The sequence below is a fragment of the Primulina tabacum genome, chromosome 1 (assembly GCF_025594145.1).
Source record: "Primulina tabacum isolate GXHZ01 chromosome 1, ASM2559414v2, whole genome shotgun sequence".
Classification (NCBI taxonomy): domain Eukaryota; kingdom Viridiplantae; phylum Streptophyta; class Magnoliopsida; order Lamiales; family Gesneriaceae; genus Primulina; species Primulina tabacum.
In genome coordinates this window covers 40,293,283-40,309,223 of record NC_134550.1, presented here as the reverse complement: position 1 = coordinate 40,309,223, position 15,941 = coordinate 40,293,283, and the positions used below count along the sequence as shown (strand labels likewise).

The window sequence follows — 15,941 nt, the reverse complement described above, 5'->3', positions numbered from 1 at the left end:
TTCCATATTTGCACTTTAGTCTCTCAACTTTTCACTATTTGCAAATCGGCCCTCACAATTTTTTTTTTAATTCAATTTCAATGCTCCACATTCCAAAATCATAAATAAATAATCTCGAATTAAAATGATAAAATCTCGGGTCTTACAATTGTCAAGATAAAAAATATGTGTGTTGTAAAAGAAAGGATAGTAAATATGTGTTAAATAAAATTTCTTTAAAAAAAATATTATTTATTTTTTGTAATAAGATATATATATATTTATATTCAAAATACATAAAATTAAATTGCTCTTTGTTCCAGAAATCTTGAATAGTCTTGAGGATTAACTGCATTGTTACTATTTATTGGAAACTATATATATAATGTTATTAAGATAGTTGTGTACTTTATTAAGATCGTACAATATGGTTCATAATATCATATCAATCACCACAATTCTAATGGAAAATATGGTGTATATTACAAATTTTAACCCAAGAATATATAGATAATTATAATATTAAAATCACATTCTCAAGACATTGCAAAAATATGGAGTGTATTAGATAGATAATCTGTTAAGACTGGTCATCATCTAGCATATATAAGAGCAACACAACCGCAATGCAACATGGGATATACAAATATTTGTAAAAATATGTCGATATTATCTGCATATTTTTTCGTGATTTTGGTTCTTTGTACTCTTTTTCCATGTATGTTAAAATAACATGTTTAACTATCACGACCTTCCCGAACATTTTCTAAAATTTTCACTGTAAAAAAATAACCAAGAAGGTATTTCATACCAACGTGGCCCATAAAGTTCTAACAAATTATCATTGGTTGTTCTTGTGCAGCTGAATCGAAAACTCTTCCTGGAAACGTCCAAGACGATTCCGCTTTTAATCAAAGCACGTCTTTGCATGGTTGTTTCAAAAATATCGTTTTATATATATAATTTGACATTACATTATGTACAAAGTTCTCAAAAAGTATCATATCATATGTTGTGCAGTTGAATCGGAGCGCAATCAGGCAATCGGAAAAAAAGATATGGCCGTTTGCTACAAAGTCTTGCCTGAATATCCATGCCAGAATTTAGAATTCGTCGTCTGCGAAAGCAACTGCAAGAGGCTATGCGGAAAAGATGCGAACGCTGGCTGCGTCTTGCCTTGGATTGGTGCTCAATTTATGTGTGCCTGTGAATTTAAAGCACCAGATTGTACTAAATTTTACGTATGCTGAGCCTTTTTTACATTTTCTAGTATATTTCAAATAAATCAAAGCAAAATAAGACCACAAAGATAGTTTTTATATTTAATCAGTCATTAAGTTGAGTAAAATTATTTCAATGCCTAACTACTTTTGTCTGTTAGAAAAAGAATCTCAGAATACGATTTTGTTTCAAGCGTGATTTCATTGTTCTTAAGAAAATAGTGCCCCATTATATTTCTGCCAAAATATTCCAAAAATAACAGAATTTATATACAACTCCATAAATTCTATCAAAACAATTAGAGAATGATTTTTGGATTGCTTCAGAAAAATGAAATGAAGAAAACAAAAATTGATATTTTCATTTCAGAAAATAGACTTGTATTCATATTGCATAAACAATCTTTAAGAGAATATATGACTTCTTGAATAAACATACATATTTCTGAATAGATACTTAATCAGCTCGAAAAGTTACATTAGTTTGTTCACGATACTATATATAACATGATTTTTTATTTTAATTAATTAATTAATAATAATAATAATAATAAATCCGAATTAATGTTACATAATTCTGATTTTGTGTCCGTGCTTATATTTAATTATTGAATATTATTCTACCATATATGATATTTAAATTTGGAGAGTTTCCTCTATATTAGTCTCCATTTGTTTAACAAATTTTCTCTTTAAAAGACTTCCACTTTCTTTTTTCTTGTTCAACGTGGGAAAAGCCAAATTTCACTAACTCTATCCAACATTGTCTTGATTGTTTTATCAAGTTTCGTAAGTTATTGATTTAATTTGTACTCCAATTGATATAAATTTCTCAAATTAAAGAAATATTAGCGAATCCAAACGGCACTATTTATTGGTAGGCTCAAAATCATAATCGAGCAAAATGCGGATTCTGAAAAATCAAAATAAGATTGGATGAGATTATGAAATTATAAAATGGATTGGATGAGATTATGAAATTATAAAATGAATTTATTTAAAATAAAAATATGTGAGGCCGAAATATTAATTTTTGTAGCTTAATGCAGATTGGTGGACATTTGAAAATTTGAGCGGGCCTTGGGTTATCACTTGGGCCATGTTTACACGATCAGTGAGTCGGAAGAAGGGGAAATTAACCGCAGAGTATCAGTGAGATGGAACAATTCCATAAATAAATCACTTTTAAAATATGGACAGAGTGTTGGATCTCGGTTTTCTACGTGTCCAAACCCAATGGAAGTCTACAAATTTTTAGATCTTGACTTTCAAGATCTTTTTGGACACACACATGGTTTTTACAATTAAACATTCATAGGAAGTACATTGTTATACTTTTGATGAATCGATCACTAGGCTCCAACTATTCCGGGGTTAGTGGAGATAGCTCTTGATGAATTTCCTACGAACTTTCTTCAGATCTCCTTTGTGTATTCGTCTAATCAGGTCTACTACTAAATGATTTGTTCCTTTTCCAAATTGCACTAGAAAATTTGGAAGAAGTTTTAATGTTGGAGAGAAAAATAAGAGAGACGGCTCAACCCTCTTCTTTCTAAAAGGAGAGGGCCGAAAAATTTGAGGAGAAGGGAGGCCAAATTTTCAAAAATAGTGAGGTTGGAAACTAGGGTTATGGCTTGATTACTCCTATTTATAATTAAGCCATGACCTAGATACATATAATTAACATTTATAGGCTTAATTAATTAATTAGGCTAGTCCAACTAGTTTAATTAATTAATCAAAGTTCATTAAGAACTTTAATTATTTAGTATGTTGGACTTGTACTCCTACAAGCCCATTAAACATACTTCCCACCATTTTTAATTTAATATTTATTAAATTCAGCTTTTGAGTTTAATAAATTAAATCTATTATAAATTCAACATTTAAATTTATTATTTAAATTATAAATTCAACTCCTTGAATTTTATCATCTCCAAAATTTAATATTTAATAAACTAAACTTTTGAGTTTAATAAATTAAATTATCAAATTTTATAAATTCAACTCCTTGAATTCATTCTCTCAAAATTTAGTTATCATAAATTCAAGTCCTTGAATTTACTATATCATAATATAAATTCAACTCCATGAATTTATTCTCTCAACAGGAGCAAATGATCCAGTGTTTGTGTGACCCTCAATGGTTTAGGGAAATAGCTAGCCGCGGATTCACAACTCCTTGTGATTCATTATATAATCCTTTATTCGGGCTTACCCTAATTTGCCCTATTCTTTGCATCAACAATTGATCATAAGAATGTCAGAAATCATATTTCTGATTAAACCCATTGAATCATGATAAGAGCGTCTAGTAATATTGCCACATGATTCCCTAGGTATCAGTGATAGTGCCTGCAAGAACCAGTCGATTATGATTAGCGTACAGTACGATCCCTTCATCAAATATATCCTGATCGAATCTGCAATCATTGGTTCATCGAGGGTTGCATAATAATTCGATAACTATTTGATACATATAAATAGTGGCATCGCATATACTATTGGAGAGCTCTTTCTCTAACGTACATCGCATACTCTGGTCAGAGATTCCACGCACTATTATTTCATCAGATCACATAGGATATCCACACCCATAGGTGAGTGGTGAATCCCGACTACAATGCACTAACTCATATATGTGTCGCAGCTGTACCCAACCTCGCCACCTGATGACTCTCCTGTAGCCAGTAAACGAGTCAAAGCACAGCCCTAGCATATAGATCCTTAGTGTTATCCCAGGTCGTAAGGACTAATGGTGTACAATCATAACCACAGAATTATCCTCTCGATGAATGATAACACTTTGGAAAGCCCGAGAGAGGGTTGTTCGGTATAATCATCATATGACTACCCATCTGCATGTTTGGACATCTCTATGCCCTTACCAAGAAACTCAGTACACAACATCACAGATGCTAGTCTCGAGCTCAAGCGAACTTTATCCATGTTTCACGCGGCTGAATCGACTAGGAACGAATTTAGATCATACAGTGTTTACAAACGAGTTTCAACATCGAATTACGATTCATTTGTATTAAAGTATAATCAAGGTCTCTTTATCTATGTTTTATAACATGGATATACAGATAAAGAAATAACAAACCATGAAATAATGAATTATATTAAAATAAAGATTGTTTATTACAATTGAGTCAATAAAATCCCTAGCCAACAGTTGTCTTGCAGGGCATCTACTCTAACAATCTCCCACTTGCCCTAGAGCCAAATACCCATAAACTTTAATCCCATTGATTCGCGATGCTTTTCAAACAATGGACCTGGCAAGGGCTTTGTAAGTGGATCAGCAACATTATCTGCAAAAGGGACTCTTTCGACTGATATATCACCTCTTCCCACAATCTCCCGGATGATGTGGAACTTCCTCATTACATGTTTGGATCGCTGATGAGACCTTGGTTCCTTAGCTTGCGCAAAGGCACCAGTGTTGTCGCAGTACACGGGACTTGATCAACTCCATTAGGAATAACGCCCAACTCTTGGACAAAATTTCTCATCCAAACTGCCTCTTTGGCTGCAGCAGATACAGTAATGTACTCAGCTTCAGTGGTGGAATCCGCAACGGTGTCTTTCTTGGAACTTTTCCAATAGACAGCCGCACCATTAAGCATGAATACAAAACCAGAGGTCGATTTTGAATCATCTACATCACATTGGAAGCTAGAATCAGTGTAGCCTTCCAATTTTAATTCTCCACCTCCATAGACCATGAACAAGTTCTTAATCCTTCTCAAGTAGTTAAGAATATCTTTCACGGCCTTCCAATGCATTGGACCAGGGTTCGCCCGATATCTTCTTGTAACACCCAGAGCGTAAGCAACATCGGGACGTGTCGATATCATACCATACATGATACTACCAATGGCTGACGCATATGGAATATGTGTCATCATCTCTATCTCTTCATCAGTTTTGGGAGACATTGCTTTAGATAGAGTAACACCTTGACACATTGGTAAGTATCCTCTCTTAGACTCTTCCATAGAGATTCGCTTCAAAATGATATCGATATAAGTGGCTTGGGTGAGTTCTAGCATTCTTTTTTATCTATCTCTATAGATTTGTATTCCCAATACATAGGATGCTTCACCCATGTCTTTCATGGAGAATTTACTTGCTAACCATACTTTAGTCGATTGCAGTAATCCTACATCATTCTCAATGAGTAGGATGTCATCAACATAAAGTACTAGGAATGTCACTGCACTATCACTAACTTTCTTGTACACGTATGGTTCCTCATGATTCTTAGCAAAACCAAACTCTTTGATAGTGCTATCAAATCTGAGGTTCCAACTCCTTGATGCCTGCTTAAGACCATATATTGATCTCTGAAGTTTGCATACCTTATGCTCACTTCCTACTGATGTGTATCCCTCAGGTTGAGACATATAAATTTCTTCTTTGATGTATCCATTGAGGAATGCAGTCTTTACATCCATTTGTCATATCTCATAGTCATACCATGCTGCTATGGCTAGTAGTATTTTAATGGACTTAAACATAGCAACTGGTTAAAAAGTTTTCTCATAGTCAACTCCTTGCCTTTGAGTATAACCTTTTGCAACTAGTCTTACTTTGAAGGTCAATATCTTCCAATCCGCCCCAAGCTTTCTTTTGTAGATCCATTTGCATCATATGGGAACGATTCCCTCACGTGGATCCACCAATGTCCAGACTTAGTTTGAATACATATAGTCCATCTCAGACTGCATGTCTTCAAGCCATTTGGATGAATGAGTATCAGATATTGCTTCTTTAAAGTTCATTTGATCACATCCAACACAAGACTCATCATGGTCTTGTTCATTAAGAAGCGTATATCTAGCAGGTGGTCTAATAACCCTATCATACTGAAATGTCTGCTTATTCGTTTTTTTAAAATGTACAAGAATTTTTTTTTTTAAATCTCACATAGCATCCGGCCGAATCACAAAATATTTTGGACATCATTTTAAAATAAATCAACCAACTAACATTTGAAAAGTATAGCCCATACTATGACCTCTCAAAAACCACTCATAAAATAAATAAAAGTCGTAAAAATATCTTTAACAACACTTAAAATCATGAATCATAACTAGTGCGGAAAACTACCGTTGGTCCTCGGGTTATGTGCACCTCCAGTCCAGTCAGATCAACCATCAAGACCTCCCTAAACATTATTATCATAATCACCTGCATCAATCACACCTAGTGAGTCTAAAGACTCAACATATCATATCCTTGATAACAAATAATAGGTAATACAGTTAACATATAACAGTGAAAAATACTTGTACTTAAAATATCATTTTCATGAAGATACATAAACTTAAACTTAAACATTTTCGTAAACATTTTCATGATGCATAAAAACATTTTCATAAAACATAAACATACTCATATTCATATTCGTATTCATATTCATATTCGTATCCATATTCATATTTGTATTCATATTCATGTTCGTGTTTGTTGAATTCAGATCCTGATTATGACTCGTATTCTTGATCGTATTGGGCGATGGATCCATCTAAAGAAAACCACAGTACTGGGCGGCGGGGGACACCAACAACACTCTCACCGGTCAACTGGGCCCTGGCCTACGTATTAACATATTCGTATTCGTATCACGTATTCGTATTCGTATCCGTATCCAAGGAAACACGATCGTCGGGCTCCCACTGGGACCATAACCCTCATGATATTTCCACCATGTAGTAGTCACAATCCCTTCACGTCCTTCAACATGTTATCATTACTTAATAAGAATATGCATATAATATCATTTTTATTTTGAAACCAAGCATGCAACATGTCTTTTAAATGCCCATTTTAAACCTTAAAATTCATAAACATTTAAAAATCATAATTTAACATGTTAAAATCATAAATATCCATAAACATGTTAAAATTGACATATTAACATATAAACATTCATAATCATATTAACATATAAAACAGCATTGTGGACACTGCCATGATGTTTACTAATTTTTAGGTGTAAAAAGACCGTTTTACCCCTAGACGTAAAATTTCACGTTTTTGACATTTTCTTAATTTCATTGAGTCTAGCATGTCCCAAATAATTATTTAATCTTACATGAATTTTCTCATATTTTTATTTAGCTTAATTCGACGACTTTTAAATGAATCTTTAAATATAACGTATTAAAGCGTTTTAATCCCGAATTAAACCAAACCTAAATATAAAATTCCCAAATTAAAAACTTAGGCTTTTAATAATTATTTAAGCTTAAACATAATTTTCCATAATTTTATAAAGCATAAAACTAGGCGTTTCAATTAACTCGTTAATTAGCGTTTCGTGCGGCGATTAAATCCCGAATAAATCCAAAACTGGTTATTTTGAGCCCAAAATTTAAACATAAACTTTTTATGATTTATTATACCCTTCCAAGTCATGAGCCACACCCGTGGACCCATGGCTCAATTTTTGCCTTTTAATTTTTGTTTTTGACACCTTATCGAACACACCGAGCCATCTCCTAATTTACTTGAGCCACGCCCGAGCCACCTTGAACCAAAACCTAACCAACCCATCTAGGAACCCTACTGACCAAGCCCAGCCCGTAAAACAAGCCGTGGCCAGCTCAAAAAACTTCCTGAAACTGAACCCAAAATCTGCATGTTTTGTGCGTGACACTTACCACCTTACCAAGACTCCTAGCCAAGTAGGACTCCTCTATCCACCTAACCAACGATCACCTAGGACCCTCACCAACCCTTGACCACGCCCAAACTCGACCCAGACCAACCCAGCCCTTAGAACCCGAGCTGCGAACCACTGGACTACATGACAGCAAGTTACGTGTGTTTATGGTGCTCCCTTGCTTCTCACGTTCCTCTTGAGCCAGCAGCAACCCGAGCCACCCCAGCCCCTGCCCAGACCCTAGAGCACCCTAGTGGGACCCAGCCTAGCCCAGCAAAAACCCCCTGGCCGAGCCATCTCTCCCTGCACCACTTCTGCAACCTGCGCTACTCTCCCTGAAGCTCTCGGATGGAGTCTAGGACTCCTCCCAGCCCTCATAACTCGGGTCCTAGCCCCCCGACCCTACAAGGACCCTATCCAAGCCCTGGTCACAAACAAAGGCAAGCCAAGCATCCAAGTCCATAACCCGTGCCCCTTAAACCCCATGCTACCCTATGGCATCCAGCTTGTCCTTATTCACGTTTGCAGCATATTGGGGTAAATTGGGACTCTCTAAAACATGTAAAATCAACCCTCAACCCTATCCTAATCATGGCAGCCCCTTTATATCATATTAAACATGATTTTGGATGAAAATACAAGCTTTAAAATTGACATATGCCACAAAAACGAAAATTGTTTCATGATGCACTTTTTTTCATGCAAATTCAATTAAATAAAATACTATGGTGTGATAGATGTTTGAAAGAATGAATATGGCGTGTCTTTGCGTATTTTACGCACGAGAAAACTGTTGGCGATTGAAGAACGGCAATGAAGATCCTTGGCTAGAAATTTCCTCGAAAATCCTTGATGCTTTTCCCTCAAAACCTTTTTGTGTGTGTCGTGTATTTTTTTGCAAGGGGAGAGTTTGATTTGTTTGTGGGTGTGTGACCGTGACAATGAAGGGGTTGGGGTGGGTTATAATATATTTTATAGCTTAATTAATCACTAATTATGCTTAGGCCCATTAAGTAGGTAATTTAGGCCAATCAGTGTTTAATTATAATTATATAAATAGTTTTGTTTAAATAAGTTTGTGAATTTAATAGCCGGGTTGCCAAATCATTCGTATTTTTGTTGAAAAACCAACACTGATAAAAATTACGTCCCAGCGTATAAAATCACCTCAAAACCCCATATTTTCAAAAATAAGGAAAAGCATCACCCTTAATTTAAATAATTAAAATAATTGCTTGATAAGACATTTTCTATTTTTCAGCCCTCGGTCTCCGTTCGTCGATCGCAACTCGAATAACTTTTTAAAAATACATTTTAATGCAACCATGTAGAAAAATATATTTTAAACATGCAAATATGCACAACATAATTAATTTATGCAATTAAAACATATAATTAAAATACAAGGGAATTTAATAACTGCATGCAAGTGGTTTGCGTGGACCTTAACATTTTCGGGACGTTACACAGACATTCTAGGAGCTTGTACTTCAACTACTGGTTGTTGGGGATTAGGTTCAACTACTATAATTGAGGGAGTATTTTGAATTTCTTCAAGTTCTATCATCTTGCCTTTTTTATCTAATAGAAATTTCTTTTCTAAAAAGTGGCATTGCTTGAAACAAACACTTTTGTTTCATTGGGGTGATAGAAATAATATCCAAGAGAATTCTTTGGATATCCTACAAAGTAGCACAAATTGGATCTACTATCCAATTTGTCTCCCAATTTCTGCTAACGTAAGCAGGACATCCTCATATTCTCATGTAAGAATATTGGAGAGTTTTTCCCATCCATATCTCATATGGTGTTTTATCCACTGCTTTATTATGGACATTATTCAACAACATTGCCGTATTTTCAAGCGCAAAGTCCCAAAACGATGTAGGCAATTCAGTGAATCACATCATGGATCGAACCATGTCCATCAAGGTTCGATTGCGACGTTCAGAAACATCATTCAATTGTGGTGTTGCTGGTGGAGTCCACTGTGAGAGAATCTCATTCTCTTTTAGATAACCCAAAAATTCAGCACTCAAGTATTCTCCATCTCGATCAGATCGAAGTATCTTAATACTCTTTTCTAGTTGTTTCCTACTTCAGATCAGAATTCTTTGAATCTTTCAAATGCTTCAGATTTGTGTTTCGTAAACATACTCATACCTCGAATGGTCATCAGTAAAGGTAATGAAGTAGGATTGCCCATATTTTGGGCTATCACTTAGCGGGCTACAAATGTCTGTGTGGATCAAGTCCAATAGACCATGCGCACGTTCCACGTTTCCATTGAATGGAGTCTTTGTCATTTTTCCTTTTAGACAAGATTTACAAGTAGGTAGAGAATTTATGTTTGACAATTCAAACATGCCTTCCTCCACTAGTTTGTGCATCCTTCTATGGGAAATGTGACGTAGTCTAGCGTGCCATATTTGTGCGGGATTTGGATCATCTAACTATCTTTTGTTTGTTGTTGAAATCATGTTTACTTGGACATTCACTTATCATTTTCAGAACATTTCTAGCGCATATAATTTCTTATGCCTGGACTTCTTGAGGTGAAATAAATATGTTCTGACTTATATGGCTTTGTAGGCCCTTTAAGTGTCCTTCAGAGTTTGCCTCTTATTGGGATTGTTCTTCTTGTGAGGGGCAGAACATTTCTTTCCCTCACATTGTGGGCCATTTTTCGTCTGACGAGAGGACCATTAGAAAAACAACAATTTCCTGTTTTATGTTGATCTCATAAGTTATAAACATATTGTCTAGCTTTTCAAGGCTATCATTTATCGTATTCAAATTGAAGTTCACCATAACTCCGTCAAATGAGGAAGAGAAAGACAACAAGTTGATGTTAACTAGTAACTCGTTAGGAATCACATATTCCATGCCCACCACATTCTCAATAAGCCCAGTCATATGTACACCACGCTTATGGGCCAAAGCGCCATCTTGCTGTTAGAGTAGGTGCCCGTCAAGCCAAGTGTTGGCCGAGTGTTCACAATGAAACTCTATGTATAAACAATCTTTATTTTAATAATATTTAAAATTATTGTTTTGGCACATCTTTATCTGTATACCCATGCTAGTTGCATAGATAATGTCCTTGAATATACAAATAGTAGAAAGAATATGAGATGCTCACATGATGAGTATCATGAAACTCATATTTGCAATACTGTATATTATAAACAGTTCCTAGTCGATTCAGCCACCGCTAAGAAGGATATAGGCCGCTCGAGTTTGAGACTAGTATCTGCGATGTGAGTACCATGTTTTATTGGCAGGGGACATTGTGATGTCTAAGCATGCAGATAGGTGCTCCTGGTAGAGTGCACTGAACAACCCTCCATATAGGACTTTTCAAGTGGTTCTCACTTATCGAGTGGAAACGTCCTAGTTTATGGTTGTACACCATTAGTCCTTATGACCCAGGACAACATTGAGACTCTATGTGCTAGCATTACACTTTGACTAGTTTACCGACTCTTACGGGGTCATCAGGTGGCAAGGTTGAGTGTTTTGTTGATAGACGTGGTTTTTATATGTTTTATTGCATTAATTTGTGTGTGTTTGAATTATGCATGCGTACATTTCATTTACATTTTGTTCGTTTTAGAGTAATATATGCATTTGATCATGTTTCACTTGTGTATGACAAATTTGCAGGAAAAATGACCGGAAAACCAAAATCGGAGAAAAAGGTGCAAAAATGGGCAGAAAGACTGCCGCCCGAGCGGTAGAAATTTACCTCCCGGGTGCGAGAAGTGACTCACAAGACAAATTACAGAAGATATGGCGCTCGGGCGGTAACCGTCAGCAGCCCGAGCGCGAGATTTCCAGAACATGTGGCGCTCGAGCGGTAATGTTTTACCGCCCGAGCGCGAATGCCGCATTCCTCAAGAAAGATTACAGAAGATGTGGCGCTCGAGTGGTAATTTTCTACCGCCCGAGCGCCACCTATTTTTGGAAAAAATATCTTTTTCGATCACTTGCCTTAGTCTTGGGATGTGGAGGATATGGAAAGGATTGGTGGACGTTTTTCATTCATTTAGACTTCATTGAGCAGCCGCCAGAAGCTTTGGAGAGATTTTCGTGCTTGGATCGAAGATTCGAAGATTTCCGGTCGTCGTTCCTTGCAATTTTCGTCAAATCTAGTATTTCTAACTTAGTTTTATCTTTGAAACATTGTTGCTTTTATTTTCATTATGAATTCTAGTAGCTAAACTTTATTATTTGTTGGGATTTAAGGGGATCCTACCCCAAACTTTGATATAATTAATTCACATATCGATTTCTGATTTATTCTTGATTATACTATTGTTTTATCGTGTTGTTAAAGCGTAGCTAACTTTAATAACAATTTTATATTGCGAGTGAGTTGGAGAGAATAACTTTTGATAGGAACGAGTAGTATAATCCGTGGATCTACAATTTACATAGATATATGAAATTGGATACGCGCCGATATTTATAGTCCTAAGGGTCGAAAAGTAAGAGATTTCATAAATCGACATGCAATTCACTCTTGATAAATAATTAAAGACATTTAATTACTTCATTGAGTAGAATTAGTTTGGCATATCTCGAGAGAGTGCGTTCAAATGAATAGGAAATCATGTCGGAAGCATATAATCAATATCGAACGAATTAATTAATTAACGAGGGATAGGTGAACCGATATTCCCAACAAATCCATTTCTTATTGAATTTAATCAACCATTTTAGACATTATATTTCATTACTTAATTCTTGAATCATTTTATTTGCGTATTTATTTGAGCATAGTAGTAATAATTATTCAATCAATTTTCGTTGCTAAAGATTTAATAACTGGAAATAATAATTGTAAAATACAGTCTCCAGTGGAACGATACTCGTACTCACGTACATTATACTATTACTTGACATCATGCACTTGCGATTAATTATTGAGCATACAAAACTATATTTTTATTATGGATTTCACAGTGCAAGTTTTGCTCGATCAAGTTTTTGGCTCCTTTGCCGGGGACTGTTAATTCACAATTTTATTTTTAGTTATTTTCTTTAGTATTCTCTATTTTACTTTGTTTGACACCTTCGATTTCTTCACAGATATCTCATCCAGTGCATGCCAAAGTCACTTGACGTGGAGCTTGAGCAGTTTGACCCTGAAATTGAAAGAACTTTCCGCAGGAGAAGACAACAGCAGAGACTGAAAGAACTGATGGAGAGGCACGAGAACGATCATGAGGAGGAACACCATGATGCTAGACATGTTGAGATTCCACGCCGCATACCGATGCTGGAATATGCCCAACCTTCTTTGGATGTAGCACGCCCCAGCATTGTGAGGCCTATGGTGCGGGCAAACTAGTTCATAATCAAACCAGCTATAATTCAGATGATTCAGAACACAGTCCAGTTTGGAGGATCTGCAGTAGATGACCCAAACACGCACATCGCAGATTTTCTTGAAATTTGCGACACTTTTAAATTTAATGGAGTTTCTGATGATGCTGTTAGGTTTCCTTTATTTCCTTTCTCCCTACGTGATAAAGCTAAAGCATGGTTGAATTGTTTGCCTGTAGGTTCGATCACCACATGGGAGGACATGGCGAAAGCGTTTCTAATCAAATACTTTCCTCCATCTAAGACCATGAAACTGCGGGCAAACATCACCACATTTGCTCAATTCGAGCAGGAGTCTTTATATTAGTCATGGGAGCGCTTCAAAGATTTATTAAGAAGATGTCCTCATCACGAACTCCCAATTGGGTTAGTCGTTCAAACCTTTTATTATGATTTGCTTACTCCTAATCGTACTATGATAGATGCTGCTGCTTGTGGAAACCTGTTGAGAAAACTGCTGAGGAAGGATATGAGTTGTTGGAGGAGATGGCTGCTAGCAGCTATCATCCTCAATCTGAAAGGAATAATCAGCAAAGAAGTGCAGGAGTTCACCAGGTAACTGACCTTTCCGCTATTACTGTACAACTCGATATCTTGAACAGGAAGTTGTATGGTTTGAATATGGGAGACACAGCTATGCGTCTTCAAGAGATATTCTGTGAAAAGTGTGGAGGTGAACATTTTGTGAAGGACTGTCAAGATGACAATCCCTTCTATGTGCAAAATGAGTCACCAGTGAATCAAGTTGGAGTCCACAACCGTCCGAGGAATGATCCGTACTCAAACACATACAATACTGGATGGAGGCAACATCCCAACTTCTCATGGGGTGGTCAAAACAGTCAGAATCGACCATAAGGAGGACAACAATATGGGAAACAACCGATGTACAGATCTGACCCTCCTAGAGAAGAAAGTCCAACTTAGAGCAGATTATGTCTAAGTTTATCTCGTCCACTGAAACTAGACTCCAAAATCAAGGTGCTTCAATAAAAGGGCTAGAGAATGAGATAGGTCAGTTAGCAAAAATGATAGCAAATAGAGAGCCGGGCACCTTGACAAGTAACACAGAGACCAATCCAAAGGAGCAAGTGAAGGCCATTGAGTTGAAGATTGGAAAGATCTTAGAGGCCATAGGAATAGAAAAAACTCAAGCACAGGATGAACAGACTGAGTCTTCAAAAGGTAAGTCTTCCCACTCGACACCAGCACCCACTGCACAATCTAAAATTGTTATTCCTCCACCTTTTCCCGCAGCATTAAAAAAGGCAAAACTTGATGCACAATTTGGTAAGTTTCTTGAGGTATTCAAAAAATTGCATATTAACATTCCTTTTGCCGATGCTTTAATGCAAATGCCTAGTTATGCTAAATTTTTGAAAGACATATTAGCTAACAAGAGGAAGTTGGAGGATCACATGACGGTGAACTTAACGGAGAATTGCTCTGCGTTGGTGCAAAACAAAATCCCACCGAAACTAAAAGACCCAGGGAGTTTCTCTATTCCTTGCATGATTGGTGATGTCGTTTTTCACAAGGCTTTGTGTGATCTTGGTGCAAGTATTAATCTTATGCCCTTATCTGTATTTAGGAAGCTCGGATTAGGAGAACCTAAGCCAATAAGGATGTCCTTGCAACTAGCAGACAGATCTGTCAAATACCCGCGAGGGGTCATAGAAGACGTCTTGGTAAAGGTGGACAAATTCATATTTCCTGCAGATTTTGTGGTACTTGATATGGAGGAAGATGTGGAGATGCCTTTGATTATGGGGAGACCGTTCGTTGCAACTGGCAAGGCCCTGATTGATGTTCAAGAGGGGAAGTTGAGATTGAGAGTGGGGGAGGAAGAGATTACATTTGATGTTTTTAATGCACTCAAGCACACATTGCACTCTCATAGTTGTTACAGAATTGATGCTTTTGATGCTCTTGTGTCTAACTATGTGCAGGGTGCTATTGGAGATCCTTTGGAAGCCACTCTCACTACCGAACTGAGAGAAGATGAATTGGACGAGGAAAAAGCCGAAATATTGGCATACTTCAATGCCAACCAGCCATGGAAGAGGCCAATAAGGATGAAACAAGAGGACTTAGGAGATCGAAGAGATTTGATCCCTCAGAAGTCAAGCCTAGAGAAGTGACCGACGCTTAAGCTCAAACCATTACCTCCACACCTCAAGTACGTATACTTATGTGAAAATAACACTTTACTTGTCATTATTTGTGCTACTTTGACAGATGGAATGGAGGACAAACTGTTGGGAGTTTTGAAAGCGAACAAGAGTGCTTTTGCGTGGAAGGTGGCGAACATAAAAGGGATCAACCCATCAGTCTGCATGCACAAGATCTTGATGGAAGACAAGTACTCACCTCTTGTGCAACCTCAGAGACGATTAAATCCAAAGATGCAAGAGGTAGTAAAAGCAGAAACTATTAAACTCCTTGATGCAGTATTATCTATCCTATATCTGATAGTGCATGGGCAAGTCCTGTTAAGTGTGTGCCGAAAAAAGGTGGGATTACTGTGATCACAAATGGAAAAAATGAATTAATACCCACCAGGACAGTTACGGGATGGCGAGTGTGTATTGACTATAGGAAGTTGAATGATGCCACCCGTAAGGACCACTTTCCCCTGCCCTTTATTGATCAGATGTTGGAGAGACTAGCGGGGC

The 15,941-nt window shown here is 36.6% G+C and overlaps 1 protein-coding gene, 1 long non-coding RNA gene and 1 other non-coding gene across 3 annotated transcripts; 2 read left to right on the top strand and 1 right to left on the bottom strand.

Annotated features, from left to right (window-relative positions):
• Positions 1-628: 628 nt before the first annotated feature.
• LOC142518856 (uncharacterized) lies at positions 629-1,268 on the top strand. The gene is made up of 3 exons (XR_012813662.1): positions 629-697; positions 842-910; positions 1,000-1,268. It is a non-coding gene; the product is annotated as an uncharacterized LOC142518856 (long non-coding RNA).
• Positions 1,269-13,517: 12,249 nt separating this feature from the next.
• LOC142521478 (small nucleolar RNA R71) lies at positions 13,518-13,623 on the bottom strand. Its single transcript, XR_012814206.1, has one exon. It is a non-coding gene; the product is annotated as a small nucleolar RNA R71 (small nucleolar RNA).
• Positions 13,624-14,294: 671 nt separating this feature from the next.
• On the top strand, positions 14,295-15,407 carry LOC142509291 (uncharacterized). The gene is made up of 2 exons (XM_075619560.1): positions 14,295-14,556; positions 14,650-15,407. Exons 1-2 carry the CDS (start codon positions 14,295-14,297, stop codon positions 15,405-15,407), a joined length of 1,020 nt encoding a protein of 339 aa, XP_075475675.1.
• The last annotated feature ends 534 nt before the right edge of the window (positions 15,408-15,941 follow it).